Here is a 26,104-nt window from a genome sequence, read left to right as displayed (position 1 = left end):
TATTCCACTTTCTATCTCTATGAATTTGCTTACTGTAGGTACCTCATACAAGTGGAATCATACAATATTTGCCCTTTCGTGTCTGGCTTCTTTTACCTAGTATAATGTCTTCAAGGCTCATCTATCTCATAGCACGTATAAGAACTTCATTCCTTTTTATGGCAAAATAACATTCTATTGTACTGATTTGCCACATTTGTTTGCCCATTCATCTCTGGATGGACTTTGGATCGTTTCCACCTTTTGGCTATTGTGACTAATGCTGCTATGAACTTTGGTGTACAAGTATCTGTTTGAGTCCCTCATTTCAATTTATGTATATATATGTACATATTTTATTGAGTTTTTGGTCAAAGTTTAAACAGCAAATTGGGTTCCCATTTAACAATTTCTACACATATTGTTCAGTGACATTGGTTTCATTTTCCATGTTGCTTGAATATTCTCATGATTTCCGTTCTGTTTGTTCCATTTCTATTATTCTTTTTTATTAGTTAATTTTTATTGTACTTTAAGTGAAAGTTTACAAATCAGGTCAGTCTCTCATACAAAGATTTACATACATCTTGCCATACACTCCTAATTTCTCTCCCCCTAATGAGACAGCGCAGTTCTTCCCTTCACTCTCTCTCCTCGTGTCCACTCGGGTAGCTTCTGGCCCCCCCTGCCCTCTCATCTCCCCTCCAGACAGGAGATGCCAACATAGTCTCATGTGCCCACTTGATCCAAGAAGCTCGTTCTTCACCAGTATCATTTTCCATCCCCTATTCCAGTCCAATCCCTGTCTGAAGAGTTAGCTTTGGGAATGGTTCCTGTCCTGGGCTAAAAGAAGGTCTGGGGACCATGGCCCCCAGGGTCCCTCCAGTCCCAGTCTGACCATTAAGTCTGGTCTTTTGATGAGAATTTGGGGTCTGCATCCCACTGCTCTCCTGCTCCCTCAGGGTTTCTCTGTTGAGTTCCCTATCAGGGCAGTCATCAGTTGTGGCCAGGCACCATCTAGTTCTTCTGGTGTCAGGCTGATGTAGCCTCTGGTTTATGTGGTAAATATTTTTTTTTTTTTCTGTCTCTTAGACTCATAATTACCTTGTGTCTTTCGTGTTCTTCATTCTCCCCTGCTCCAGGTGGGTTGAGATTCATTGATGCATCTTAGATGGTGGCTTGCTAGTGTTTAAGACCCCAGATGTCACTCTCCAAAGTGGGATGCAGAATGTTTTCTTAATACATTTTATTATGCCAATTGACTTAGATGTCCCCTGAAACCATGGTTCTCAAACCTCGGCCCCTGCCATGCTGGCCTTTGAAGCATTCAGTTTATTCAGGAAACTTCTTTGCTTTTGGTTTAGTCCATTTGTGTTGATCTCTTCTGTATTGTGTATTGTCTTCCCCTTCACCTAAAATAAAACCTATCTACTACAACTAATAATAAATAAATAAATAATTAAAAAAATTTTTTTTCACTATCTGATTAGTGAATACCACTCTCTTATCCTCCCTCCCTCCCCCCTCTCGTAATCATCAAAGAATATTTTCTTCTCTGTTTAAACTGTTTCTCCAGTACTTATAATAGTGGTCTTATACAATATTTGTCCTTTTGCAATTGACTAATTTCACTCAGTATGTCTTCCAGTTTTCTCCATGTTATGAAATGTTTCATGGATTCAACATTGTTCTTTATCAAAGCGTAGTAGTCCATTGCGTGACTATAAAAATAAACAGTGCTATACCATAATTTTTTTTTATACCATAGTTTATTTATCCATTCATCCGTTGATGGGCAGCATGGTTGCTTTCAACTTTTTGCTATTGTAAACAAAGCTGCAATGAATGTGGGTGTGCATATATCTGTTCGTATAAAGGCCCTTATTTCTCTAGGATATGTTCCAAGGAGTAGGATTGCTGGGTCATATGGTAGTTCTATTTCTAGCTTTTTAAGTAAGCACCAAATCTATTTCCAAAGTGGTTTACCATTTTACATTCCCACCAGCCGTGTATAAGTGTCCCAGTCTCTCCACAACCTCTCCAACATTTATTATTGTTTTTGGATTAATGCCAGCCTTGTTGGAGTGAGATGGAATCTCATTGTAGTTTTGATTTGGATTTCTCTAATGGCTAATGATCATGAGCATTTCCTCATGTATCTGTTCACTGCCTGAATGTCTTCTTTAGTGAAATGCCTGTTCATATCCTTTGCCCATTTTTTAATTGGTTTATTTGTCTTTTTGTGGTTGCATTTTAGCAAAATCATGTAGATTTTAGAGATCAGGCACTGATCAGAAATGTCATAGCTAAAAACTTTTTCCTAGCCTGTTGGTAGTCTTTCTACTCTTTTGATGAAGTCTTTGGATGAGCATAGGTGTTTGATTTTTTAGGAGCTCCCAGTTATCTGGTTTCTCTCTGGCATTTTTAGTAATGTTTTGTATTCTGTTTATGCCATGTATTAGGGCTCCTAATGTCCCTGGAAACCCTGAGGGCGTAGTGGTTAAGTGCTACGGCTGCTAACCAAAGGGTCGGCAGTTCAAATCCTCCAGGCACTCCTTGGAAACTCTGTGGGGCAGTTCTACTCTGTTCTATAGGGTTACTATGAGTCAGATTCGACTCGACGGCACTGGGTAATGTTGTTCCTATTTTTTCTTCCATGATCTTTATCATTTTAGACTTTATGTTTAGGTCTTTGATCCATTTTGATTTAGTTTTTGTGCATGGTGTGAGGTATGGGTCTTGTTTCATTTTTTTGCAAATGGATATCCAGTTATGCCAGCACCATTTGTTAAAAGATTATCTTTTCCCCAATTAACTGACTTTGGGCATTTGTCAAATATCAGCTGCTCATATGTGGATGGATTTATGTCTGACTTCTCAATTCTGTTCCATTGGTCTATGTGTCTGTTTTTGTACCAGTACCAGGCTGTTTTGACTACTGTGGTGGTATAATAGGTTTTAAAATTAGGTAGAGCAAGGCCTCCCACTTTGTTCTTCTTTTTCAGTAATGCTTTACTTATCCAGGACCTCTTTCTCTTCCATATGAAGTTGGTGATTTGTTTCCCCATCTCATTAAAAAATGTCATTGGAACTTGGATTGGAATTGCATTGTATCTATAGATTGCTTTAGGTCGAGATTGCCCCATGGAGTTAGGGCTGTGTCCCATGATTGCCTTGTCTCATGTGATCAGCTCCACCGCACTCGTGCCCATGCACAGTACCAAGGAATCAGGGCTGGGGTGCTGCATGTGGGCTCCACAACTAGTTGCTTTTTCTGCACTGTCTGTCACTCTCACACCACTCAGGTTAGTGTGTAGCCTGTGTGCACTGGCTGGGTCCCCGCTATGATTGCCCTAGGGGGTTAGAGCTGCATCCTGTGCTTGCCTTATCTCAGGAAGCCACCATCAGCCCTGCCGCACTCGCACTCATGCCAAAGCACAGCACCAAGGGATCAAGGCTGGGGCGTTGCTTCTGCACGTTCTCTCGCTCCCCTGTCACTCAGGTCGATTCCTTAGTTCTGTGTTTATGGTCAGGGTTCATAGATTGTCATGCATGTAATCGATTCCCTTGTTTTTTTGGGTTTTTGTTGCAAGAGGGTTAAGCGGAAGCTTCTGCCTAGTCAGCCATCTTGGCCCCGCCTCTCCATTTCAATTCTTTTGAGTACATACCTGGGAGTGGAATTTTTGGGTCATAGAGTAATTTTATTTATTTTTTTTTTGAGGAAAAAGCAAACTGTACTCCACAGTGGCTGCATCATTTTACATTCCCACCAGCAATGTACAAGGTTTTCAATTTCTCCATATTGTTGCCAACACTTGTTATTTTCTGCCTTTTAAAATTTTTTATAATAGCCATCTGTCTTAGTCATCTAGTGCTGCCATAACACAAATACCACAAGTGGATGGCTTTAACAAAGAGAAATTTATTTTCTCACAGTCTAGTGGGTTACAAGTCCACATTCAGGGTTTTGGCTCCAGGGGAAGCCTTTCTCTCTCTGTCAGTTCTGGAGGAAGGTCCTTGTCCTTAACCTACCTCTGGTTGAGGAGTTTCTTAGGTGTGGGGATCCCATATCCAAAGGATGCACTCTGCTTCTGGTGCTGCCTTCTTGGTGGTGTGCGGTCCCCCTGTCTCTCTGCTTGCTTCTATCTTTTATATTTCAAGAGATTGCCTGAAGACACAATCCAATCCTGTAGGTTAACACAACTTCTGTCTACCCTCCCTCATTGTCATCATAGAGGTAGGATTTACAACATATAGGAAAATCATACAATACGGGGAATCATGCATGGTCTAGCCCAATTGATAAACACATTTTTTGGGGAGGACATAATTCAATCCATGACACCATCCTTGTAGGAGTGCTGTGGTATCTCATTGTGGTTTTGATTTGCATTTTCCTAAAGACTAACAAAGGAGCCGTGGTTAAAGCTCTCAATGGCTAACTAAAAGGTCTAAAAGTTCAGCAATTGGAACCTATCAGCCTCTTAGCCAGAGAAAGATATGGTAGTCTGCTTCTGTAAAGATTTACAGCCTTGGAAACCCATGGGGGGAAGTTCTACTCTGCCCCATAGTGTCACTATGAGTCAGAATCAACTCCATGGCAGTGGGTAATGACTAATGACATCAAGCATCTTTGCATGTGCTTATTGGCCATGGTGTATATCTTCTTTGGAGAAATAGCTATTCAAGTTCTTTGACTATTTTTAAACTGGGTTGCTGTGTTATAAGAATTCTTTATAGATTCTGGATATTAATCTCTTATCAGATATATGATTTCCAAGTATTTTCTCCCTTGGTTGCTTGATGTTGTCAAATGCCTTTTCAGTGCCAATCAGGCCTGCTTTCTGAGTGCACATTTCATATTCCAGTAATGATTGTAAGAGGAAATTTTTACTTCCTTCAGGCAACCAACACCATGCTGAAAATTGGTTGGAGGACGTAAAAAGATCATTATTTCCAAATAGCTTAGCTATGGAAATCAGTACATTTTTCAATGTTGTGGGTAATTGCTCTCAACACCACGTGAAGAAAGACATGAAAAACACAGTTGATGTTGAATTTTACCCAGTCTTGCCAAGTTGCATTTTCACAATCATTTTAACTCAGGGTACCTGAACCTGGGTCCTGAACCTCTTAATTGTAGTCTTTGAGATCTCAGCAGATGCTCAAACAAAAATATCTATTCACAAAAACACGTAACAAGTTACAAAGTATTTCTCTCTGAAACATTGGTTTTGCGGGTTTCCATGGTTAAATGGGAGTCCTCATGGCGCAGTAGTTAAGAGCTAGGCTGCTAACCAAAAAGATTGGCAGTTCAAATTCACCAGTTGCTCCTTGGAAAACTTATGAGGCAGTTCAGAATCTACTTGACTGCAATGCGTTTGGTTCGTTTGTTTTTTTTTTTTAATGGTCAAATGAGTTTTTGAAATGTTGATTAAGAAGGTTTAAATAGAAGTTCTCAAAGGTTTTGATACGCTAATCTGTATTATAAATCTCATAAGGGGAGTTGTTACCCAAATTTCTGTGATTATGGAAGTGTTTTCTTTCAGGACAAATAGGTAATTAACTTTGCTGAATGCTGGTTTACAGGTGAAAGCAGTCGAGAAGTTTGACTCAAATGAGTCTTGAGAGATAAAAAATTGGAAATGACAGTTTTTACAGTTTCTGCGTATATCTTGAAGGATACCCCTAGCTACATTTAGCTTTGATTTTTGCACTCTTTTACCTCAAGGACTGAAGTTTAGAGCAGGAGGGTTAAGTGGTTAAAAGTATGAGCCTGGAGTCACACTGCCTGACTTCAAAATCTTGCATGCTGCTACCCCCACTCCACAGGCTTGAAAACCTTGGACAAGCCATTTAACCTCTCTGTGCTTCCATTTTTACGGTTAACAAGCACTTTCGCAAGTACTTATAAGAAACCTAGGTAAGTAGGGTGAATAATTTTATCATCTCTATTTGACGCCCTGGGAAGCATTCTTGGAAAGGATAAGTGACTTGCCCAAAGTCATAGATAGACACTGTGGGTCAAAATCAGATATTCACACAGACCTCAATAGTTAGGTATTTTCCCACTTTATTATATTACCTTCCAACATCAGATAAAAATGGAATATTTTGCCATTTCAAAATGGAATGAATACAAATTTGGATGTGAATAAAAGGCTTAAAATTTAGTTGAAATAGTTTGTGAAGATTTCCTGAAGTGAATCTGCAGGAATGTTGGAAGACAATTAACTTTCATGGAGCACCTACTATATGTCAGATGCTATGCTACACATTTTTAAAAAAATGATTCTTAATTCTCATAAGACTTTGATTAGTTTTTATAGAAGAGAAAACTAGGGTTTTGAGTTAACGCAACATTCCCAAACACATACAGTTAAGTGGTTGAGTACCTATGTCTCACAGCGCATGACAGTATGTTTTTACTAGTTGGACATTTCCCTTCTTCTGGTGTCCTCAGTTTACTCATGACAAAATAAGGGAACTGGATGAGATTAGTGTTTATCAAAATGTGCTCCTTGGTTGTTAAAAAACATTAAGTTTGGGAAATGCTGGGTTAAACAAAGTTAAAGTTTTTGCTTTTATTGGAAGGGGTTAGGGATGTTGAGGGTGGGGAAGGCAGGTGGGTGTGACGATAAAGGGGTAGCAACAAGGAAGAGCTTTGCAGTATAGGAATGGCTCTGTATCTTGATTATGGTACATGGCTCTACACCTGATAAAACGAGATAGAACTATACAGGCACATCACACAAATGTCGAATTCCTGTTTTTGATATTATACCATAATTATGTAACATTGGGGGAGAGTGGCTGCATCAAGGATACATGGGACCTCTTTTTTTGAATGTAGATCTCATTTTTATTCTGATTTTTTTTTTTTTGCTTTAGGTGAAAAGTTACAGCTCAAGCTAATTTCTCATACAAAAATTTATACACATATTGTTATGTGACACTAGTTGTAATCCCTATAATGTGACAGAACACTCCCCTTTCCACCCTGGGTTTCCCGTGTCCATCCAACCAGCTCATGTCCCTTCCTGCCTTCTCATCCTGCCACCAGACAGGTGCCACCCATTTGGTCTCGTGTATCTGCTTGAACTAAGAAGCACACTCTTCACAAGTAATATTTTATGTTTTGTAGTCCAGTCTAATTTTGAAGAGTGGGCTTCAGGAATGATTTTAGTTCTTGCTTAACAGAGGGCCTGTGGGCCGTGGCTTTGAGGGTTCCTCCAGTCTCAGACCATTAAGTTTGGTCTTTTTATGTGAATTTGAGTTCTGCTCCATACTTTTCTCCTGCTCCTTCAGGGACTCTCTGTTGCGTTGGTCATTGGTGGTAGTCAGGCAACATCTAATTCCTCTAGTCTCAGGCTGATGGAGTCTCTGGTTTATGTGTCTCTTGAGCTAATATTTTCCTTGTGTCTTTGGTGTTCTTCATTTTCCTTTGCTCCAAGTGGGCTGGGACAAATTGATGCATTTTAGATGGCCACTTGTAAGCTTTTAACACCCCAGAGACCACTCACCAAAGTGGGATGCAAAACGTTTTCTTAATAAGCTTTGTTATGCCAATTGACCTAGATGCATGGGACCTCTTTTTACTAGATTTGTTGAGTAGTGGACAAGTCAATTTGGATTTGTCCAGTTTTTCTCATAGTCAGATAGGGCCTACAGATTTTAGAAAGGAAAACCACAGAGGTGTGTACTGTACTGTATTTGCAACTACCTGTGACTCTAATAATTATTTCAAAATATAAGTTACAGAAAATAATGCATTGCTATTCTCCCAAGGGGGATATATATGAATGCATCTACTATATTTACTTGACCAGAGTCCTTTTTGCCCCCCAGCGCCCCCACACACCTATTAACAACCTGTATAACTTGAGTTTTTTGGAATGTGGATAAAGAAACTATGCTTAGCTATATGCGTCCAGCATCTGTATCTGGCATTTGTGTTCAAGAAAAAGATTTGGGTGTGGGGGTGGGGAAGAGCACTGAAGTAGGTATGGGCTTGGGGAGGTGGTTCGGTTCCTCCACGTCCGGACTAGGGGTTTTTCAGTCTGTTTATGCAGACGACAGCCAGCATCCAGACCCAAAGGTCTCCTTACAGCCACCGCCGCACAGCTGGACTGCGCGTGCTGGGAAGTCCCGGCGCAGCTGGAACCGCTACAAAAGGCCGCAGGCCGTCCGGGTAGGTCGCGCGGGCCGGGGTCCCAGCCTTGCTGAAGTACACAAACACCTCTCCTCAAGAACAGGTAGACTGGGGCGGAGCTCAAGTGGCGACCACTCCAGGGACTCGCCGGAATAAGGCGGGAAGTAGCTAACCCGAAGCTGCCCGGAGCTGCGGCGCGTGGCACGCGAGAGCCCTCCCGCGCATGCTCCAGCCGCTTGCTTCCCGCCCCCGACCGCGGTCCCGCCTCTTTCCCTTCGCCTCCCCCTCCCCGCCAGTCTTTCCCGGAGCTCGGCCCCTGCGGGCGGGTGCCCGACGTCTCGCGTGCGTGCCGGCGCCTGACTTCACTTCCGGCTAACGCGCTCCGCTTGCCCCCTGGCCCCGGATGGTGACTGGCGGTGGTGCTGCGCCTCCGGGGACTGTCACTGAGCCGCTTCCCAGTGTGATTGTGCTGAGCGCAGACCGGAAGATGGCGGCTGCGGCGGCCTCGGCCCCGGGCTGCTCCTCGGCGCCGGGGGCGAGCGCGGCCGGGATCTCGGAGTGGCTGGTCCTGCGGGATGGCTGCATGCGCTGCGACGCCGACGGGCTGCACAGCCTCTCCTACCACCCAGCGCTCAACGCCATCCTGGCAGTCACCACTCGCGGGACCATCAAAGTCATCGACGGCACCTCGGGGGCCACCCTGCAGGCCTCGGCACTCAGCGGTGAGTGTGCGACCGGCCGGGCGGGGGCCGGGCCCGCCTCGGGGCTCGGCCGGGCCCTGCGGAGGAGGCGTGGAGGGAGGGCAGGGCTGGGGCTCAGGCCTCGCTGTGGAGAAGGGTGGCCCGGAAGCTGGTGGAGGAGAGGACCTTAGGACTTGGCTTTTTCGGAAGGAGAGACCGGCGAGTCGGGGTGGGGTGAGAGTTGCTTTTTGGGCTTCGAGCGTCCGGTCTGGGTTGTTCTTATGATAGAGGTGAGGAGGAGGCCTTGGAGCTCGGCACTGGGAAGGGCAGTCCCCTGGGAGGTCGTGGAGAAGGTGTCGGCAGTGCCCTCTGCCAGATGAGAGAGTGGAAGGTTAGAAGGTTGATCTCGGCGTGAGTCTGGTGGCCAGGGGCGAGGAGCGTCCGAGCCGGCATTCAAGCCCTCTCCTCCCGGAAAGAATTGGATACTCTGCGGTTCACAGGTCCCGCAGGTGCCCGGATCCCTTAGCGGGCTTCGCGCTGGTGTGGGATGGGGGGTGGGCCTGGAGTGGGGGTGGGGAGAGAAGTAGGCGGGCCAGCAGCCTGAGCTGCTCCGCCGACGACTCTAGGACTCTGGTGGACGCAAAAGAAGACCAGACTTGGCCCCTAGCTCGGGACTAACTTTTACCCCCAAGTGACGAGGAACACAGGACCTGCAGTGTACGACCTATAGATAGATTCCTTTAGCTTCGTAATTAGGTGAAATCTCAGGCCCTCTCTACTTGTTTTACCACAGCCGGCCGGAAGTTGGGATTCTGGCGTATGTCTGAGTCTCATCGTTGGAAGAGAGCAATTTGGGGAGGTATAAACGTTGGTCCAGGGGCGGGACTTTATAGTATGCGTGAGGTGAACCCTCCATAGGCTGGAGAATTTTGGAATTGCCTTGGCTGTTATATTTGGGTGAAGTGACGTTTTATTTATGATTAAATGATGAGTGACTTAACTAAGATGTAAGAGTGAAAAGTTAGTATGTGAGTTAGACTATGCGTTTAGGTAAGTGGAAGTAGTTATGTGGTTTACCAAGGCACATATGTATTAACATAGACAAATAAGGAGAGGTTATTCTAGTTTATTGTGTGAGTAATAAGGCAATTGTAAGAGTAAATGGTAATTTAGGGATACAAAGATGAAATTAGGGATGTTAATTTTTTTTTTAATGTGAGAGTTCTCAAAGAATTGGAATCTGTATAGTTGTCGAATATAAACCTAGAATATATCTAATAGATATACATAAGAGAAAGTTTTGGATTTTAAGTTTGTAGTTTTTTCTTTTGATAACATAGGTAAAGTACAGGAGGGGTGTCCCACATACAGCAACAAGCAATTAATTTGGACATAACAGCTTGTCACTATGTATGATAGGGATGTATTCTTTAGTAATTGGATATCTTTCTTTTTAAACTCAGTTTGCATATTTCAGATATGAAAAGGAATAAAGAATGATACATAGGGAGTCCTGGTGGTGCAGTGGTTAAGCACTCCACTGCTAACCGAAGGGTTGGTGGTTTGAACCCACCCGCCACTCTGCAAAGAAAGCTGTGGCTGTCTGCTTCTGTAAAGATTACAGCTTTGGAAACCCTATGGGTCAAGTTCTCTTCTGCCTTATATGGTCGCTATGAGTCGGAATTTGACTTCACGGCAGTGGGTTTGGTTTGGTTTTGGTAAAATATTTCAAATATGAAAAGGCATGAAGAATAATACAGTGAACAATCACGCATTCCCACTTAGCTTAAGGAATAAGCTATTTCAAATAAAGTTGAAGCAGCCTTCTTTGTCTCTCCTGGATTGAATTCTTCCAACTCCCCTTCCCCTATACACAATATCCTTTATTTGGCTTTATCATTTTCATACATGTCTGTACTTTTTACTGCATGTATGTACCCTTGATATCTAATATTGCCTTTCATGATTTTAAACTTTCAATTGGTGTTTATAAAGTGTTTTGGACAGGAAGTTTCATGGGGGTGCTTTTTCTGTCTGGAACCTATTTTTGAGAAAATGTATGCCAGGGTTTGTTAAAAATCATTGGGGAAATAGGACATATATGTATGTGCCTGTACATGGAAGGAAAGAAGATACTCTAGTGGTAGATTACATAAAGGGAAGGCTTTAGCAGGTAGATACGTAAAACACAGCGCTGATTTGGGATGATTTAATTGGGCTGTGTTAGGAGAATAGGAAATTATTGGGTTGGTCTCTTAAATTGCAGATGTCGATGCATGGAGGATTAACTATGTGATTAAACATGTGTAGAAGAATTTATGGTGAACAAAGTGAAAAGATGATAGTTTTTAAAAGTAATAATGGATAAATCCTGAAATGTTTTTATGCATGAGGAGTGAAGTTTATTATTGATGGTAATTACCAGAGGCTGTATAGGGTCCTGTGTGTGTATTCTACAGAGATGATTGTGGACGTAATGCAGCATTTTATGTTTTGCTTGGAATATGTAGGTATTTAATAGTCTGTTTTTAACAGTCCTATAAATGAATGGGGAGAAGGTGCCAGTAGTGACCCTGGTCCTAACATGACCCTTCTTTTTAAGTTCGTGGGCAGTGAGCCACCTTCTTTTCTACCCCAGAGGAAAGACATCTTTGGGGAATAAAGAGTGGAACGAAAACCCTTGTAACCATATAGAACTTTATTGAATGATAGAGTGTGGATCTTATGGATTCATGGAGTTCAGTTTGTAGGGTTATGGGTAACCTACTAGTGTAGGTTGGAAACTGCAGAATGGGAACAGGACTTGTAAGTATAGTGTATGTATTCAATTGGACCACAAAGATGGTGAATTTGTAACTATGTCTACTAGTATATGTCTTCAAATGATCTGTATCTGACATAAAATGTTTATAAATATACTTGGACTAGATTAAGAGCTATCTGATGTACATAGGTTAATAATAAAGCAAAGTATTTGCTTCCCATTAGTGTTTAAGAGATAAGATTTCTGAGCTGATTCTTTGGCCTGCTATTCAGTAGCCTCCATGATCTGGCCTCTGCTGATCTCTCTCGTCTTGTCTTCCTGAATTATTTTGTGAAACTGGTTTATTTAACCTGCTTTCCTAACTACAGTAGTTTGCTCTTTCTTGGAATGTACCAGTTCTCTCCAGGCACTTAAGCAAATCTTACCCATTTTTCAAGACCTAGAGCAGATCTAAGATTCACAATCCCTTTAGGCTGAAGTGAGCTTCTGGACCCCTAAGCATATATTATCCAAAATGTTGGCACTCCAAATCCAGAAGTGCCTTGGAAGTAAGGCCTAGCGATCTGCTTCTGAAAGGTCATGGTTCTGAAAACCTTATGGAGTACATTTCTATTCTGCATGTATGGAGTCACCATGAGTTGGAATCGGCTCATTGGCAACCAACAACTGTCTATTTTGGTAATTTAGGCAACTTAATATTTGTGGCATGTTTTCTGGTGTCTTGAACTATTTAAATTCCGTTTTATTTAGCTTTTTATAAATATGTGATGTTTCTTTATATTCTACTTGTTTATATTCCGTCCCCAGAATGCCTCATTCTAAATGTTAACTCAGTAAATATTTTCAGTTTGATGTATTTTGTCTGTGGGTATGTTAAATGGATGCTGCATTACATGCTAATTGCTAAATTCCTTGATTTTGCAGTTCAACGTACTTTACTTCAACATACTGTTCATATTACTAGATCTGTGCCCATCTGTAACTATTGTTTCCCTTCATGCAATTTAGCATAATTGTCTGGCTCTAGAACCAGATTGTTTGGATTAAGATCCCATCTTTGCTGCTTATTAACTGTGTAACTTTGAGGAAATTACTTGATGCCTTTGTTCAGTTTCCCCATTTGCAAAATGGGGGATGATAATTGTACCAGTTATGAGGATTTAGTGTTAATACATGTAGTGTTGAGAAGTGTACTTATTATGCAATTAAGTGTTCAAAAAATGTTCCTGTCATCTATTTGCTATTTCCTATAAATTTTTTTATAAATATCCTTATTTTTTTCTTTTTGACTTAAGTCTTTTTGATATTCTCTGTTAAGTCTTTTGAACTTAACCCCAAATTTGAACCTCTTAGGATTTTTTTCCGATTTATAACCTATCAGCATTGTGCAGAACACATGATCTAGTTTTTGCTTTGATGTAAGAAAAGGTATGGGTAATTTGTTCAGTATTGTCTTATTTATTTACTAGTGCTGATGTTATTTCTCACCTCCTAAAATAATCTCGGCCCCCCCCCCGCCCCGTATGTAGTAAATTTTATATTGTTTGTCTTGTCTTGTCTTTGGCTTTTTTTAGGACGTGTTTGGACAGCATGGGCTTTATGTGTTAGGTAGTGCTGAATTTTGAATCATATTGGCTGTTGACCAAAAGATTGGCAGTTTGAATCCACCAGCTGCTCCTTGGAAACCCTATGGGGCAGTTCTCTGTCCTATAAGGTCACTATGAGTCAGAATTGACTTGGTGGCAATGGATTTGGTTTTTGGTCATTTACTAACTCACTTTCTACCTAAGCTTCCTGAACCTCAGCTTTCTCATCTGTAAATTAAGATTTAATAGGATGGTTGTGAAGATTAAATGGTAAAACATGTATAAAGTGCCTTACAGTATTTGGCATGTATGCAGTAGGTAGGTACTCAGTGAGTGCTGGTTCTTTTGAGCCTTAATGTGTTTAGTATCGCCATGTTGCTCATGGTCACTTGCAAAATGTTCACTGACTTAGTATGTTTTGTACAGAGGATAGGTAGATACGCAAATACAGGTGGAAATAAAAATGTTGATAACAAATATTGTCTGTATTTGGGTAAATATCTTTCAGTGTATTGGTGTAGCTACATGTCAGAGTGAAGTTGAGAATGTTGTGTTACTAATTCTGTGTATATATCACTTGTTCATGTAGAATATGTATATAAAGAAATATTTATGTGTGTGGATATTAACCAGTGGATATTGTAGTGTATGTGTAGGAGGAAGTTCATGTGTCTTCATTTTCTGAAGTCAGTTCTAGGTCTGTCACAGTGAAAAAGACGAAAAGTAACTCCAGAGATTCTCAGTGTTTTTAGACAATCCGGTTTTACATTTCTTTATAAATATCTCTCTTTTTTCTTTTCCCACATAGACATTGACTTTGATTTAAGAAATTTGTACAGTGGTCATAAATGAGAACAAGATCTTTGGACTCCACTTCAGCTGCAGTGAAGTTCAGATTGGGTGAATTTTGTTCTCATATGACAGCTTCTTGATCAAACCTAAAAGCCCAGAGCTACCTGCTTAAAGAAGTCATAAAATATAGAACACTAATTAGGTTAGCCTGCAGAGTCCTCAAGACGTAGCTTTTTATGGATAACATACATACTTTTCACCTTTTCAGTTGTGGAAAATATTTTTTCTTACTGCTTCTGAATTGGACATGCGTTAATTTGGATAAAATGACAAAATCTCCCCGTAGGTTTCATAGTGATGGAATTTGTAAATGATTTAAGCCAATTCCTATTCTCTGACTAACTTTGGTGTACGTACAGCCTTCCTAGTTAGTCTCAATTATTCTTCTATGAGAGATAATAAGCATGGTATAGACTTGGATATCACTAGCACCAAGAACGTTTTTGCTTTCTGGGTGCATTTGGGTTCTTTATAAAAACTTAAATTTGGCAGAATCTCTTTTTGTACTACAAGTACATACTTTGGCTCCCCTTGTTTCAGCTGACTGACTTTCCCAAAACCAAACCCATTTCTGTTGAGTCAATTCCGACTCATAGCGACCCTATAGGGCAGGGTAGAACTGTCCCGCAGAGTTTCCAAGGAGCGCCTGGTGAATTTGAACTGTCTTTAGTGTAGTGATATTCCTGATGACCTAATAGATGTAAAAGATTTGCTATTAGCAAAATACTTTTCCACGGTTAATTATAAGTTTATATTAGAACCTGTGCTTTAATGTTTTGATCTGTTTTTAAGGTCCTATGTATCTATTCAGTTTTTTGAATTTACCTTCCAGGTTTTCCTAATTGTTTGAATGCTCAGAGATGGTTTTGCTCTAGCAGAAAATTTATCTTAGTCTTTGTTTTAGTAATTTTAGATTCATTGATAATGTGAGGCAAATTAAGACTGAAACTCTAGAGCCAAACAACCTGGGTTCAAGTCTTGGTTCTGTGTGACCTTGAAAGTTCATTTGTGAAGTGAAGATAATCATAGGATTTGCCTCATAGGGTTGTAAGAATTAAAATGAGAAAATATATGTAAGCCATCTACAACAGATTATGATACACAAGGGGCTCTGTAAGTCTGTTTGTTTTCTTTATTCTTGTGGTGACAGTGCCTGCTTGAAAGGTTACTGAGTGCAGTAGCTCTCTTTGCTATAGTATTCCATTGAAATTGCAGCATTTTCTTCCAGTTTTCCATGCATGTGGAAATGTGGCTGGGTGAAATCTAATAGAAACATGTGTAAGAGCAATACTTCTTGTATTACATGGAGTTATAAACAATAGAAATTAATTTGAACTTGAAATTGTTAAAAAAGGAAGGTGAAGAGCTTGTTGATTGATTTTCATTCAGCTGGTTATTGAACACACGGTACATGGGGGCACAAAATAATTAAGGCAGCGTTTTTTTGTCTTTGAATGCAAGCTATGAATATTTTTAGGTACACACTAGCATAATGTCATAAGTACTATGATACAGATGTGCAAAATTCTGTGGGAGCACAGAGGAGGGGGTTTCTTCAGCCTGAGGGATATAGGGAAATGTTGTCAAAGAAAGTAGCATTTATGATCAGTTTTGAAAGATGGGAGGGTCCCTGGGTGGCACAAATGGTTTGTACTCAACTACTAACCGAATGTTTGGCGATTCAAATTCCACCCAACTGCACTGCAGAAGAAAGGTGAATTCAAAGAACACAGACAAGTTTTTGGTGGGTGGGTGGGGGCTGGCATTTAAGGTGTGTTTGTGTGGATGGTTAGAGCTGAAGCTGAGAGACAGGCAAGGACCAGATCATAGTACATTCTGCTAAGAAGTTTGGACTTGATGTCTGTAGTAGGGAGCGCTTGTAGGTTATGACATTATCAAATTTGTGTTTAGAAAGATAGGAAGCTGATGCCCAGATGTGGGAGGTGATGAGAGTCTCATGTAAGTTAGAGAGGTATGAATAACATAATTTGGTGATTTATTAAATTTGGGGGATGAGAGAAATTGACAAGATGAAATTACTCACCCTTAAGTTCCTAATTTGAGTAACTGGATATGAATGATGTTTATTAGCCCAAATAGGCAATACAAGAAGATGTGGTGACTGACTTGCTGGAGAAGTTTGGGGACGTGAGAGGGAAATGGTTGTGTAATTTTGAAGTTTTTGAAGGACATCCAGAAGGCATTTGGAAATTCACGGTTGACACTTGAAGATTTGGGTTTATAGATTTGAAGTCACTGGCATTTACAGAAAAAGCTTAGTCTACTGATTAAATTATGGGTTCTGGAACCAAATTGTTTGAGTTCCTGTCTGTGATTCACCGTTTATTAGCTGTGACCTTACAAGATGCATAACCTCTTTGTGCTTCATTTTCCTCACCTATAAAATAGGGATGTCGTTGTTGTTTGTTAGGTGCCGTTGAGTCAGTTCTGACTTGTAGTGACCCTGGGTACAACAGATTGAAACATTGCCCGGTCCTGCGCCGTCCTCATGATCATTGCTAACCTTGAGCCCATTGTTTGATCCACTGTGTCAGTCCATCCTGTTGAGGGTCTTCCTTTTTTTTGCTGATCCTCTACTTTACCAAGCATGATGTCCTTCTCCAGGGACCGGTCCTTCCTGATAACGTGTCCAAAGTATGTGAGACGAAGTCTCACAATTCTCACTTCTAAGGAGCATTCTGGCCATACTTCATCCAAGACGTTTGTCAGTATTCTTTGCCGATACCATAACTGAAAGACATCAGTTCTTCTTCGGTCTTCCTTATTCTCATTGCCCAGATTTTGCATGCATATAAGGCAATTGAAAACACTGTATTTTGAGTCAGGTGCACCTTCATCCTTAAAGTGACATCTTTGTTTCTGAGCACTTTAAAGAGGTCTTTTGCAGCAGATTTGCCCAATGCAATGCGTCGTCTGATTTCTTGACTGCTGCTTCAATGGGTGTTGATTGTGGATCCAAGTAAAATGAAATCCTTGGCAACTTCAGTCTTTTCTCTCTTTACTGTTATGTTGCTTATTGGTCTAGTTGTGGGGATTTTTGCTTTCTTTATGTTAAGATGTAATCCTTACTGAAGGCTGTAGTTTTTGATCTTCATCTGTAAGTGCTTCAAGTCCTCTTCACTTTCAGCAAGCAAGGTTGTGTCATTTGCATAACAGGTTGTTAATGAGTCCTCCTTCAGTCCTGATGTTGCGTTGTTCTTCATACAGTCCAGCTACTTTATTTGTTCAGCATACAGATTGAATAGGTATGGTGAAAGCATACAACCCTGATGCACACCTTTCCTGACTTTAAGCCACGCAGTATTCCCTTATTCTGTTTGAACGACTGCCTCTTTATCTATGTACAGGTTCCTCATGATCTGTACAGTCGAATGCCTTTGTATAGTCAGTAAAACACAGGCAGACATCATTCTGGTATTCTCTGCTTTCAGCCAGGATCCATCTGACATCAGCGATGATATTTCTCCTTCTACGTCCTCTTTTGAATCCAGCTTGAATATCTGGCAGTTCCCTGTTGCACTGCTGCAACTACTTTTGAATGATCTTCAGCAGAATTTTACTTGAGTGTGTGATGTTAATGATACTGCTCAGTAATTTCTGCATTCAGTTGGATCACCTTCTTTGGAATAAGCATAAATATGGATCTCTTTCAGTCAGTTAGCCAGGTAGGTGTCTTCCAAATTTCTTGGTATAGACAGATGAGCACTTCCAGAGCTGCATCTGTTGATTGAAACATCTAAATTGGTATTCCGTTAATTCCTGGAGCCTTGTGTTTTGCCAGTGCCTTCAGTGCATCTTCAGTTTCTTCAATACCATCGGTTCTTGATCACATGCTGCCCCCTGAAATGACTGAACATCAGTCGATTCTTTTTGGTACAGTGACTGAATTCCTTCTGTCTTCTTTTGATGCTTCCTGCGTCGTTCAGTATTTTGCTCATAGAATTCTTCAAGCTGAGCGTGTTCTTCCCTTTTGGTTTTCTAACTCCAGGTCTTTGCACTTTTCATTATAATACTTTTCTTTTTCTTCTCAAGCCGCCCTTTGAAATCTTCTGTTTAGCTCTTTGACTTCATCGTTTCTTCCTTTCGTTTTAGCTACTCTACATTCAAGAGCAAGTTTCAGAGTCTCTTTTGACATCCATTTTGTTCTTTTCCTTCTTTCTAATGACCTCTTGTTCACCTATGATGTCCTTGATGTCGTTCCACAACTCATCTGGTCTTTGTTCATTAGTGTTCAATGCATCAAATCTGTTCGTGAGATGGAGTCTAAATTCAGATGGGATGTACTCAGGGTCATACTTTTGTTCTTGTGAACTTGTTCTGATTTTCTTAGGCTTCAGCTTGAACTTGCATATGAGCAGTTGATGGTCTGTTCTGAAGTTGGCACCTAGCCTTGTTCTGACTGATGATGTTAAGCTTTTCCATCGTCTCTTTCCACAGATATAGTCCATTTGATTCCTGTGTATTTCACTGGGGAGGTCCATGTGTATAGTCGCTGTTTATGTTGTTGAAAAGAGGTATTTGCAATGAAGAAGTCGTTGGCCTTGTAAAATTCCGTCATGGGATTTCTGGTGTCATTTCTGTCACTAAGGCCGTATTTTCCAACCACCAATCTTTCTTTTTTGGTTCCAACTTTTGCATTCCAATCATCAGTAATTATCAGTGCATCCTGTTTGCATATTTGATCAGTTTCAGACTGCAGAAGTTGGTAAAAATCTTCAATTTCTTCATCTTTGGCCTTAGGGGTTGGTATGTAAATTTGCATAATAGTCATATTAACAGTCTTGCTTGTAGGGGTATGGCTTTATCCTATCACTGACATTGCTGTACTTCAGGATAGATCTTGAAATGTTCTTTTTGATGACGAATGTGACACCACTCCTCTTCGGTTTGTCATTCCTGGCGTAGTAGACCATGTGGTTGTCTGATTCAAAATGGCTAATACCTGTCTGTTTCGGCTCACTAATGATTAGGTTATCGATGTTTATGCATTCCATTTCATTCTTGATGATTCCCAATTTTCCTAGATTCATACTTCGTACATTCCACGTTCCTATTATTAATGGATGTTTGCAGCTGTTTCTTCTCATTTTGAGTCATGCAAGTGAAGGTCCCCAAAACTTTACTCCATCCACGTCATTAAAGTCAAATCTGCTTTGAGGAGGCGGCTCTTCCCCAATCACCTTTTGAGTGCCTTCCAACCTGAGGGGCTCATCTTCTGGCACTACATCAGATAATGTTCCTCTGCAATTCATAAGGCTTTCATTGGCTAATTTTTTTCAGAAGTAGACTGCCAGGTTCTTCTTCCTAGTCTGTCTTAGTCTGGAAGCTCAGCTGAAACCTGTCTGCCATGGGTGACCTTGCTTGTGTTTGAATATTGGTGGTATAGCTTCCAGCATCACAGCAACATGCAGGCCCCGACAGTATGACAAACGGACAGATGTGTGGGGGAAAATAGGGATAATAATTAGTAACTAACTCATTGGGTTACTGGAAGAATTAAATAATACACATAGAATGCTGCTTCGCCCACTGTAAGAACTAAGTAAATGTTAGTTTTTATATTGGCGTTTTTAATTATATAGTTCAATTCAACAAGTGTTTGTCATACAGGAATAATAAGATGAATTCGAAGCCCAGTATTCCTGGAACGGAGCCCAGGCATACTTTTTTTTTTTTTTTTTGGTTAAAGCATGTCAGGTGATTCCCTGAATTAACCATTTGGAAAGCTTCCTAGAACAGGTGGCACCTCAGCTGAGACTTGAAGGATAAGGAGTTAGCCAGGTAGAGGGAGCAGCATGAACCAGTGTAGATGAATGGGGCAGAATAATACTTGCTACAAGCAATATGGTGTAAAGTATGAGGAAAGGAGTGATGGGAGAGCCTGAGAATCTTGGCCCTTGTCTTCCTGGGCAATGGTTCTCATATATTTAAGTACTGGAACTCTTCTGTTTAAAGTCAGAATTTTAGGACCCTCTTATGGTGGTTCAGTGGTAGAATTCTTGCCTTCCTTGCAGGAGACCTGGGTTTGATTCTAGGCCAGTGCACCTCGTGTAGCCACCACCTATTTGTTAATGGAAGCTTGCTTGTTGCTGTGATGTTTATAGGTTTCAGCGAAGCTTCCAGACTAAAACAGATTAGGAAAAAAGGCCTGGTGATTTACTCCCAAAAATCAGCCAGTAAAAACCCGGTGGATTGCCGTGGTCTGATCCACAGTCAATCATGGAGATGACACAGGACCAGACAGTGTTTTGCTCCATTGTACATGGGGCTACCATGAGTCAGGACCAAGTTGACAGCAGCTAATAACATTATGATAGGAACTATGTTTTTAAAAATCGATGAATTGAAAACATTGCAAAAAGCTGTTACTTTTAAATAATTTTTATTTTAGACCTCTCTTGACCATCTATATAATTTGAAAAATACTACAATGCTTTGGACTTTCCTCCTTGCTGGGTTTGCTCTGAGATTTTTTGGGGGGTACAAGTCAGTTGACAGTCTTCCATCTGCCCTCTGACTTCTAAAATTTTGTTGCTGTCATTTCCTCCCTTTGTTCTTTTTGTCCTTTTAGGTTTGTTTGATGCCCTCTTTCTTTCTTTCTTTTTTTTTTTAATTTTTATTGTGCTTTAAGTGAAAGTTACAAATCAAGTCAGTCTTTTCACACAAAAACTTATCTATACCTTGCTACATACTCCCAATTGTTCCCCTCGATGAGACGGCCTGCTACCTCCCTCCACTCTTTTTTCGTGTGCATTTCTCCAGCTTCTAACCCCCTCTACCCTGTCATCTCCCCTCCAGGCAGGAGATGCCAACATAGTCTCAAGTGTCCACCTAATCTAAGAAGCTCACTCCTCGCCAGCGTCCCTCTCCATCTTATTGTCCAGTCCAATCCCTGTCTGAAGAGTTGGCTTTGGGAATGATTCCTGACCTGGGCCAACAGAAGGTCTGGGGGCCATGACCACCAGGGTCCTTCTAGTCTCAGTCACACCAATAAGTCTGGTCTTTTTATGAGAATTTGGGGTCTTTATCCCACTGCTCTCCTGCTCCCTCAGGGGTTCTCTGTTGTGTTACCTGTCAGGGCAGTCATCGATTGTAGCTGGGCACCATCTAGTTCTTCTGGTCTCAGGCTGATGTAGTCTCTGGTTTATGTGGCTGTTACTGTCTCTTGGGCTCCTAATTACCTTGTGTCCTTGGTGTTCTTCATTCTCCTTTGCTCCGGGTGGGTTGAGACCAATTGATGGCTGCTTGCCAGCGTTTAAGACCCCAGATGCCACTCTCCAAAGTGGGTTGCAGAATGTTTTCTTAATAGATTTTATTATGCCAGTTGACTTAGATGTCCCCTGAAACCATGGTCCCCAAACCCCTGCCCCTGCTACACTGGCCTTTGAAGCATTCAGTATATTCTGGAAACTTCTTTGCTTTTGGTTTAGTACAGTTATGCTGACTTCGGCTGTATCGTGTATTGTCTTTCCCGTCTTCACCTAAAGTAGTTCTTATCTACTATCTAATTAGTGGATACCCCTCTCCCACCCTCCCTCCCTCCCTCCCCCCTCATAACCATCGAAGAATATTTTCTTCTCTGTTTAAACTATTTCTCGAGTTCTTGTAATAGTGGTCTTATACAGTATTTGTCCTTTTGCAACTGACTAATTTCACTCAGCATATGCCTTCCGGATTCCTCCATGTTATGAAATGTTTCACAGATTCATCACTGTTCTTTATTGATGCATAGTATTCCATCGTGTGAATATACCATAATTTATTTATCCATTCATCTGTTGATGGACACCTTGGTTGCTTCCATCTTTTTGCTGTTGTAAACAGTGCTGCAGTGAACATGGGTGTGCATATATCTGTTGGTGTAAAGGCTCTTATTTCTTTAGGATATATTCCAAGGAGTGGGATTGCTGGATCGTAGGTTCTATTTCTAGCTTTTTAAGGAAGCACCAAATCGATTTCCAAAGTGGTTGTACCATTTTACGTTCCCACGAGCATTGTGTAAATGTTCCAATCTCTCCACAACCTCTCCAGCATTTATTATTATGTGTTTGGAGTGAGATGGAATCTCATTGTAGTTTTGATTTGCATTTTTTTTTTTAATGGGTAATGATCGTGAACATTTCCTCATGTACCTGTCAGCGACCTGAATGTCTTCTTTAGTGAAGTGCCTGTTCTAATCCTTTGCCCATTTTTTAATTGGGTTATTTGTCTTTTTGTAGTTGAGTTTTTGCAGTATCATGTAGATTTTAGAGATCAGGTGGCGATTGGAAATGTCAGAGCTAAAAACTTTTTCCCTGTATGTAGGTAACCGCCCTCTTTGTTTCTTTAGTGTCTCTCCAGCGGGATCTTGAGAGGGACCAGAGGTAAATGTGCATGTATCAAATCCCCGTTTAACTAGGAATCGCTAGTTGTAACAACACTTAAATTGAACATTTGGTACTCTGTCCTTAGAAGTGTTGGCTTTAGCTGTAGAAAGAATATAAACTATAGTAGATTTCTGTAATGTAACATGTAAAAAGAGTGGGGAGGGTGGTAGGAGGTACCTCTCTCATATGGGTGCATTGTGCTGTTCATGGTCTTATGAAAAGGTACCTTTGGCAAGACACTCATCTGAGTTTTCATCTTTAATACTTGCCCAGATTACTTCATGATCTGGTAAGATAATGAATGTAGAAATTCTTTGTAAACTGTAGTACAGGCAGTCCCTGGATTATGAATGAGTTCTGTTCCCAAATCTGTCTTTAAGTCTAATTTGTACATTAAGTCGGAACAATTAGGTACGGTTTATATCTAACATCAGTTAGTCAAATGTAGGTCTTCGTATGTAGTAGAGTACCTTTCTATGCATAAAAAACATTAATGAAACACTTGCAGATACATTAAAACATCTTTAACATAATGCTTTTAATAACAATAGTAATGTTTTGATGCACATTGCAAAGTAGCACCTGTTTGTTATGTGTCTTGAATTTTTGATTTAATAGGCTTTGTGGGGGCTGGGGAAACCCTGGTGGCATAGTGGTTAAGCACTACGGCTGCTGACCAAAGGGTTGGCAGTTCGAATCCACCAGGCGCTCCTTGGAAACTCTGTGGGGCAGTTCTACTCTGTCCTGTAGGGTCGCTATGAGTCGGAATCAACTCGACGGCACCGGGTTTGGTTTTTGGTTTATGGGGGTTGGACAGGTTTTATGTTCTAAGTCAATGTTCTTAACCCCAGGGACTGCCCGTACTTCAAATGTAATGGATACAAAAAGTTAGGAGAGGAGATTATAGAGGTACAGATAAAAAGAATGAATAGAAGAGAGGTACAAATAACAAAAAGAATTAAATAATCGCTATTTAAAACAGTTGTTACAGAGGGCAGACCAAAAAAACCTGTTGCCGTCTAGTGGATTCTGACTCATAGCGACCCTATGGGATAGAGTAGATTGTGCCATAGGGTTTCCAAGGCTATAATCTTTACGGAAGCAGACTGCCACATCTTTCTCCCATGGAGTGGCTGGTGGGTTTGAACTTCAGTCTTTTTGGTCAGCAGATGAGCGCTTAACCAGTGTGCCACCAGGGCTCCTTGTTACAAGGGCAAGTGCACCTAAAAAGAAGTGCTTGTGATCTAGCTTTTGTTAAATCAGGAATGTATGTTGGAGGAGGTATGTATTATGCTTCAGGAGTCCTGGTGGTGAAGTGGTTAAGGACTTGGCTGCTAACTCAGAGATCGGCAGCCAGCTTCTATGAAGATTACAGCCTTGGAAAATCCTATGAGACAGTTCTACCGTGCCCTTTAGGGCTGCTATGAGTAGAAATCGACTCACAGGCAGTGGGATAGGACCAGGTATTTAAATCTTCATGATTTGCTTCTGTACTTTACTTTGCCTTGCAAAGTAGAAGAGAGAGACATACAGCTGGGGAGCTGATGCAGAGCAGTGGTTCTCAACCCTGGCTGTTCATTCGAATCAGCAGGGGAATTTTTAAAAAATACCCTGCTTGGGCCCCAGTATCTTGACTTAATGTGGTCTGGAATGGAGCCCAGCCAGACTTTTTTTTTTAACGCATGCCAGGTGATTCTAATATGTAGGGGTTCAAATTTTGCGTGGGTCTATAGATGAGCAAGTTTGTTTTATATTGAAAGGCAAGTTAAATGAGAGGCAAATTTTATTTGAATCAATAATATTCTATTTATTTATTTTTTGGAGGCTAAGAAAAATCTCCCAAGTTAGTCTGCCAGTAAAGCCTACCCTGGGAACTATGGGGACAGATGGCAGTGGGTTTGGTTTTTTTTTTTTAAACCTACCCATGATATTTTAGGAATATATAATGAAATATGTCTGTAAACAAAGGCCTTGTTTCAAGGGCCAAATTTCTGTTTTTTATTTTTTTGCCATAATTCAGTTTTGGTTGATTTTGAAGCATCTAAGTGTTTCTGATAACTAATTCACAAAAATGCCATTACAGCTAAATAGAGTGACCTCATTCTAGAGACGCTGGGTTGGGGAAGGGATGTTAAAGAAGTGGGGAGGGCAGAGATGGCTGGGATACCTGTACTAATAAACCCAACTAGTTTCTTGCCTGAAATGTTTTTGTCTCATGTTGTATTAAACAACAAATCATGAGACAATTGCATTTTACATTATTACAGTTGAGTTTTCATATGTTAAAATGTTCATCAAAATTATATGAAGTAGTTCATTTATTCCAAAATATTTACTGTGTTGTGTGTGAAACACTAATGATACAGCGGTTAACAAAGTCTCTGCTTTCATGGAGCTGCTGGTTTAATGGGAAGAGATGGACGCACATACGTATTCTCTGTCAGATGGTGATAAATGCCGTGAGGAAAATTAAAGATGGTTTGATAATGGAGTAGGTAATTTTGTGCTGTTGTGGTCTGGGAGAATCTCTCTGAGGTAGCATGAGCAAAGATCTGAATGATGTGTGATAGCAGCAGTGTAGATATCCTGGGAAGTTTCTGATGGACTGTTATTCTAGTATGCAAAAACAGGTAGATGGATTTTCATCATATGTGGATGAAATTGAGCTTGGATTGACTCAAAATGTAGGCGATGTGAGGAATGATAGGAGGTCTGTGTGACTACCAGTGTGGTGATATATGCCGTTTATATTAAACGTGGAGTCCCTGGGTGGTATAAATGGTTAAGTGCTTGACTAGTAGCTGGAAGGTTGGTGGTTTGAACCCATCCAGAGGCACCCCAGAGGAAAAGACCTGTTGATCTGCTTCCAAAACGTAAGAGTCTTGAAAACCCTGTGGAGTGCAGTTCTACTGTGCACACGTTGGAGGCACCATGAGTTGGAATTGTCTTGACAGCAGCTATCAACAACATATTAAGCATACAAAATTAATTTAAAATATGAGCTCCAAACAGAAATTCAAAAGTGTATACACCCTACATTGCAAAATTGTGTTGATTTGTAGTTGAGTTACTTCTATTATGGGGAACTTTGTTTACAGATATTAATGGTTCTCTTGAGCAACATCAGAAAGGAAAGTTAGCCCCCAAATTCTACTTAATTACATCCTAAAGAAAGAATATATGCTATACATCCTAAGGTGGTTGAAAGATTTAACTGTGACAAATGGAACAATATGTATGATAAAGACCTTGAAGTTCCCTGCAGGGATGAGACAGAGTCTCCTCATCCATGAAAAATTTCCAGTGCTGATTACATTCTCAAAACTTTCTCAAATAATGTGAGATACTTAAGATTATAGTAAAATAACAGTGGTCTGGTACCAGTTTTGAGTAAAGTGAATAGAGGGGGTTGGAACTTTAAACTCTTGATTCTAATAATGGTGGTTTCTGTATTTATCTAAGAACCTTTTCCATGCTTATGTAGATGTTCGTTCTCCTACCTGGAATAATACTGTTTCTGGATTGCATTTTATCCATTTCTTATGCTTCATGGCCTAGCTGGTAAACTTTCCCAAACTTACTTTGCTGCATGGAGTTCTGTTTTATAGGAATACTTATTTGGCTTTTAATAATAGAATGTTACTAACAGTTATTCTTGTATTAAATGATTTTATTTTTAGCTATTGTAATTATATTTAAAAAGC

At 40.7% G+C, this 26,104-nt stretch overlaps 1 protein-coding gene across 15 annotated transcripts in view; it reads left to right on the top strand.

The window, feature by feature from the left end:
* The window catches only part of BIRC6 (baculoviral IAP repeat containing 6), a 582,018-nt gene that overhangs the window by 183,943 nt on the left and 371,971 nt on the right, over window positions 1-26,104 (top strand). For 13 of the 15 annotated variants that reach the window (XR_002787222.2, XM_023555261.2, XM_003416066.4 and 10 more), the window contains exon 1: window positions 8,520-8,853. The exons of 1 other annotated variant lie outside the window; for it this stretch is intronic. Coding sequence is in view for 12 of the 14 variants with exons in the window: in XM_023555261.2 (XP_023411029.2) it covers window positions 8,535-8,853 (319 nt within the window). In the remaining 2 variants the exon portion in view is untranslated. Of the gene's footprint in view, window positions 1-8,519; window positions 8,854-8,963; window positions 9,102-26,104 lie in introns of those variants that run through there. One more of the 15 variants, XM_023555262.2, reaches the window with a different exon arrangement.

This window comes from Loxodonta africana, chromosome 26 (assembly GCF_030014295.1).
Source record: "Loxodonta africana isolate mLoxAfr1 chromosome 26, mLoxAfr1.hap2, whole genome shotgun sequence".
Taxonomy (NCBI): Eukaryota; Metazoa; Chordata; class Mammalia; order Proboscidea; family Elephantidae; genus Loxodonta; species Loxodonta africana.
This window is presented reverse-complemented; position numbering and strand designations above follow the sequence as displayed.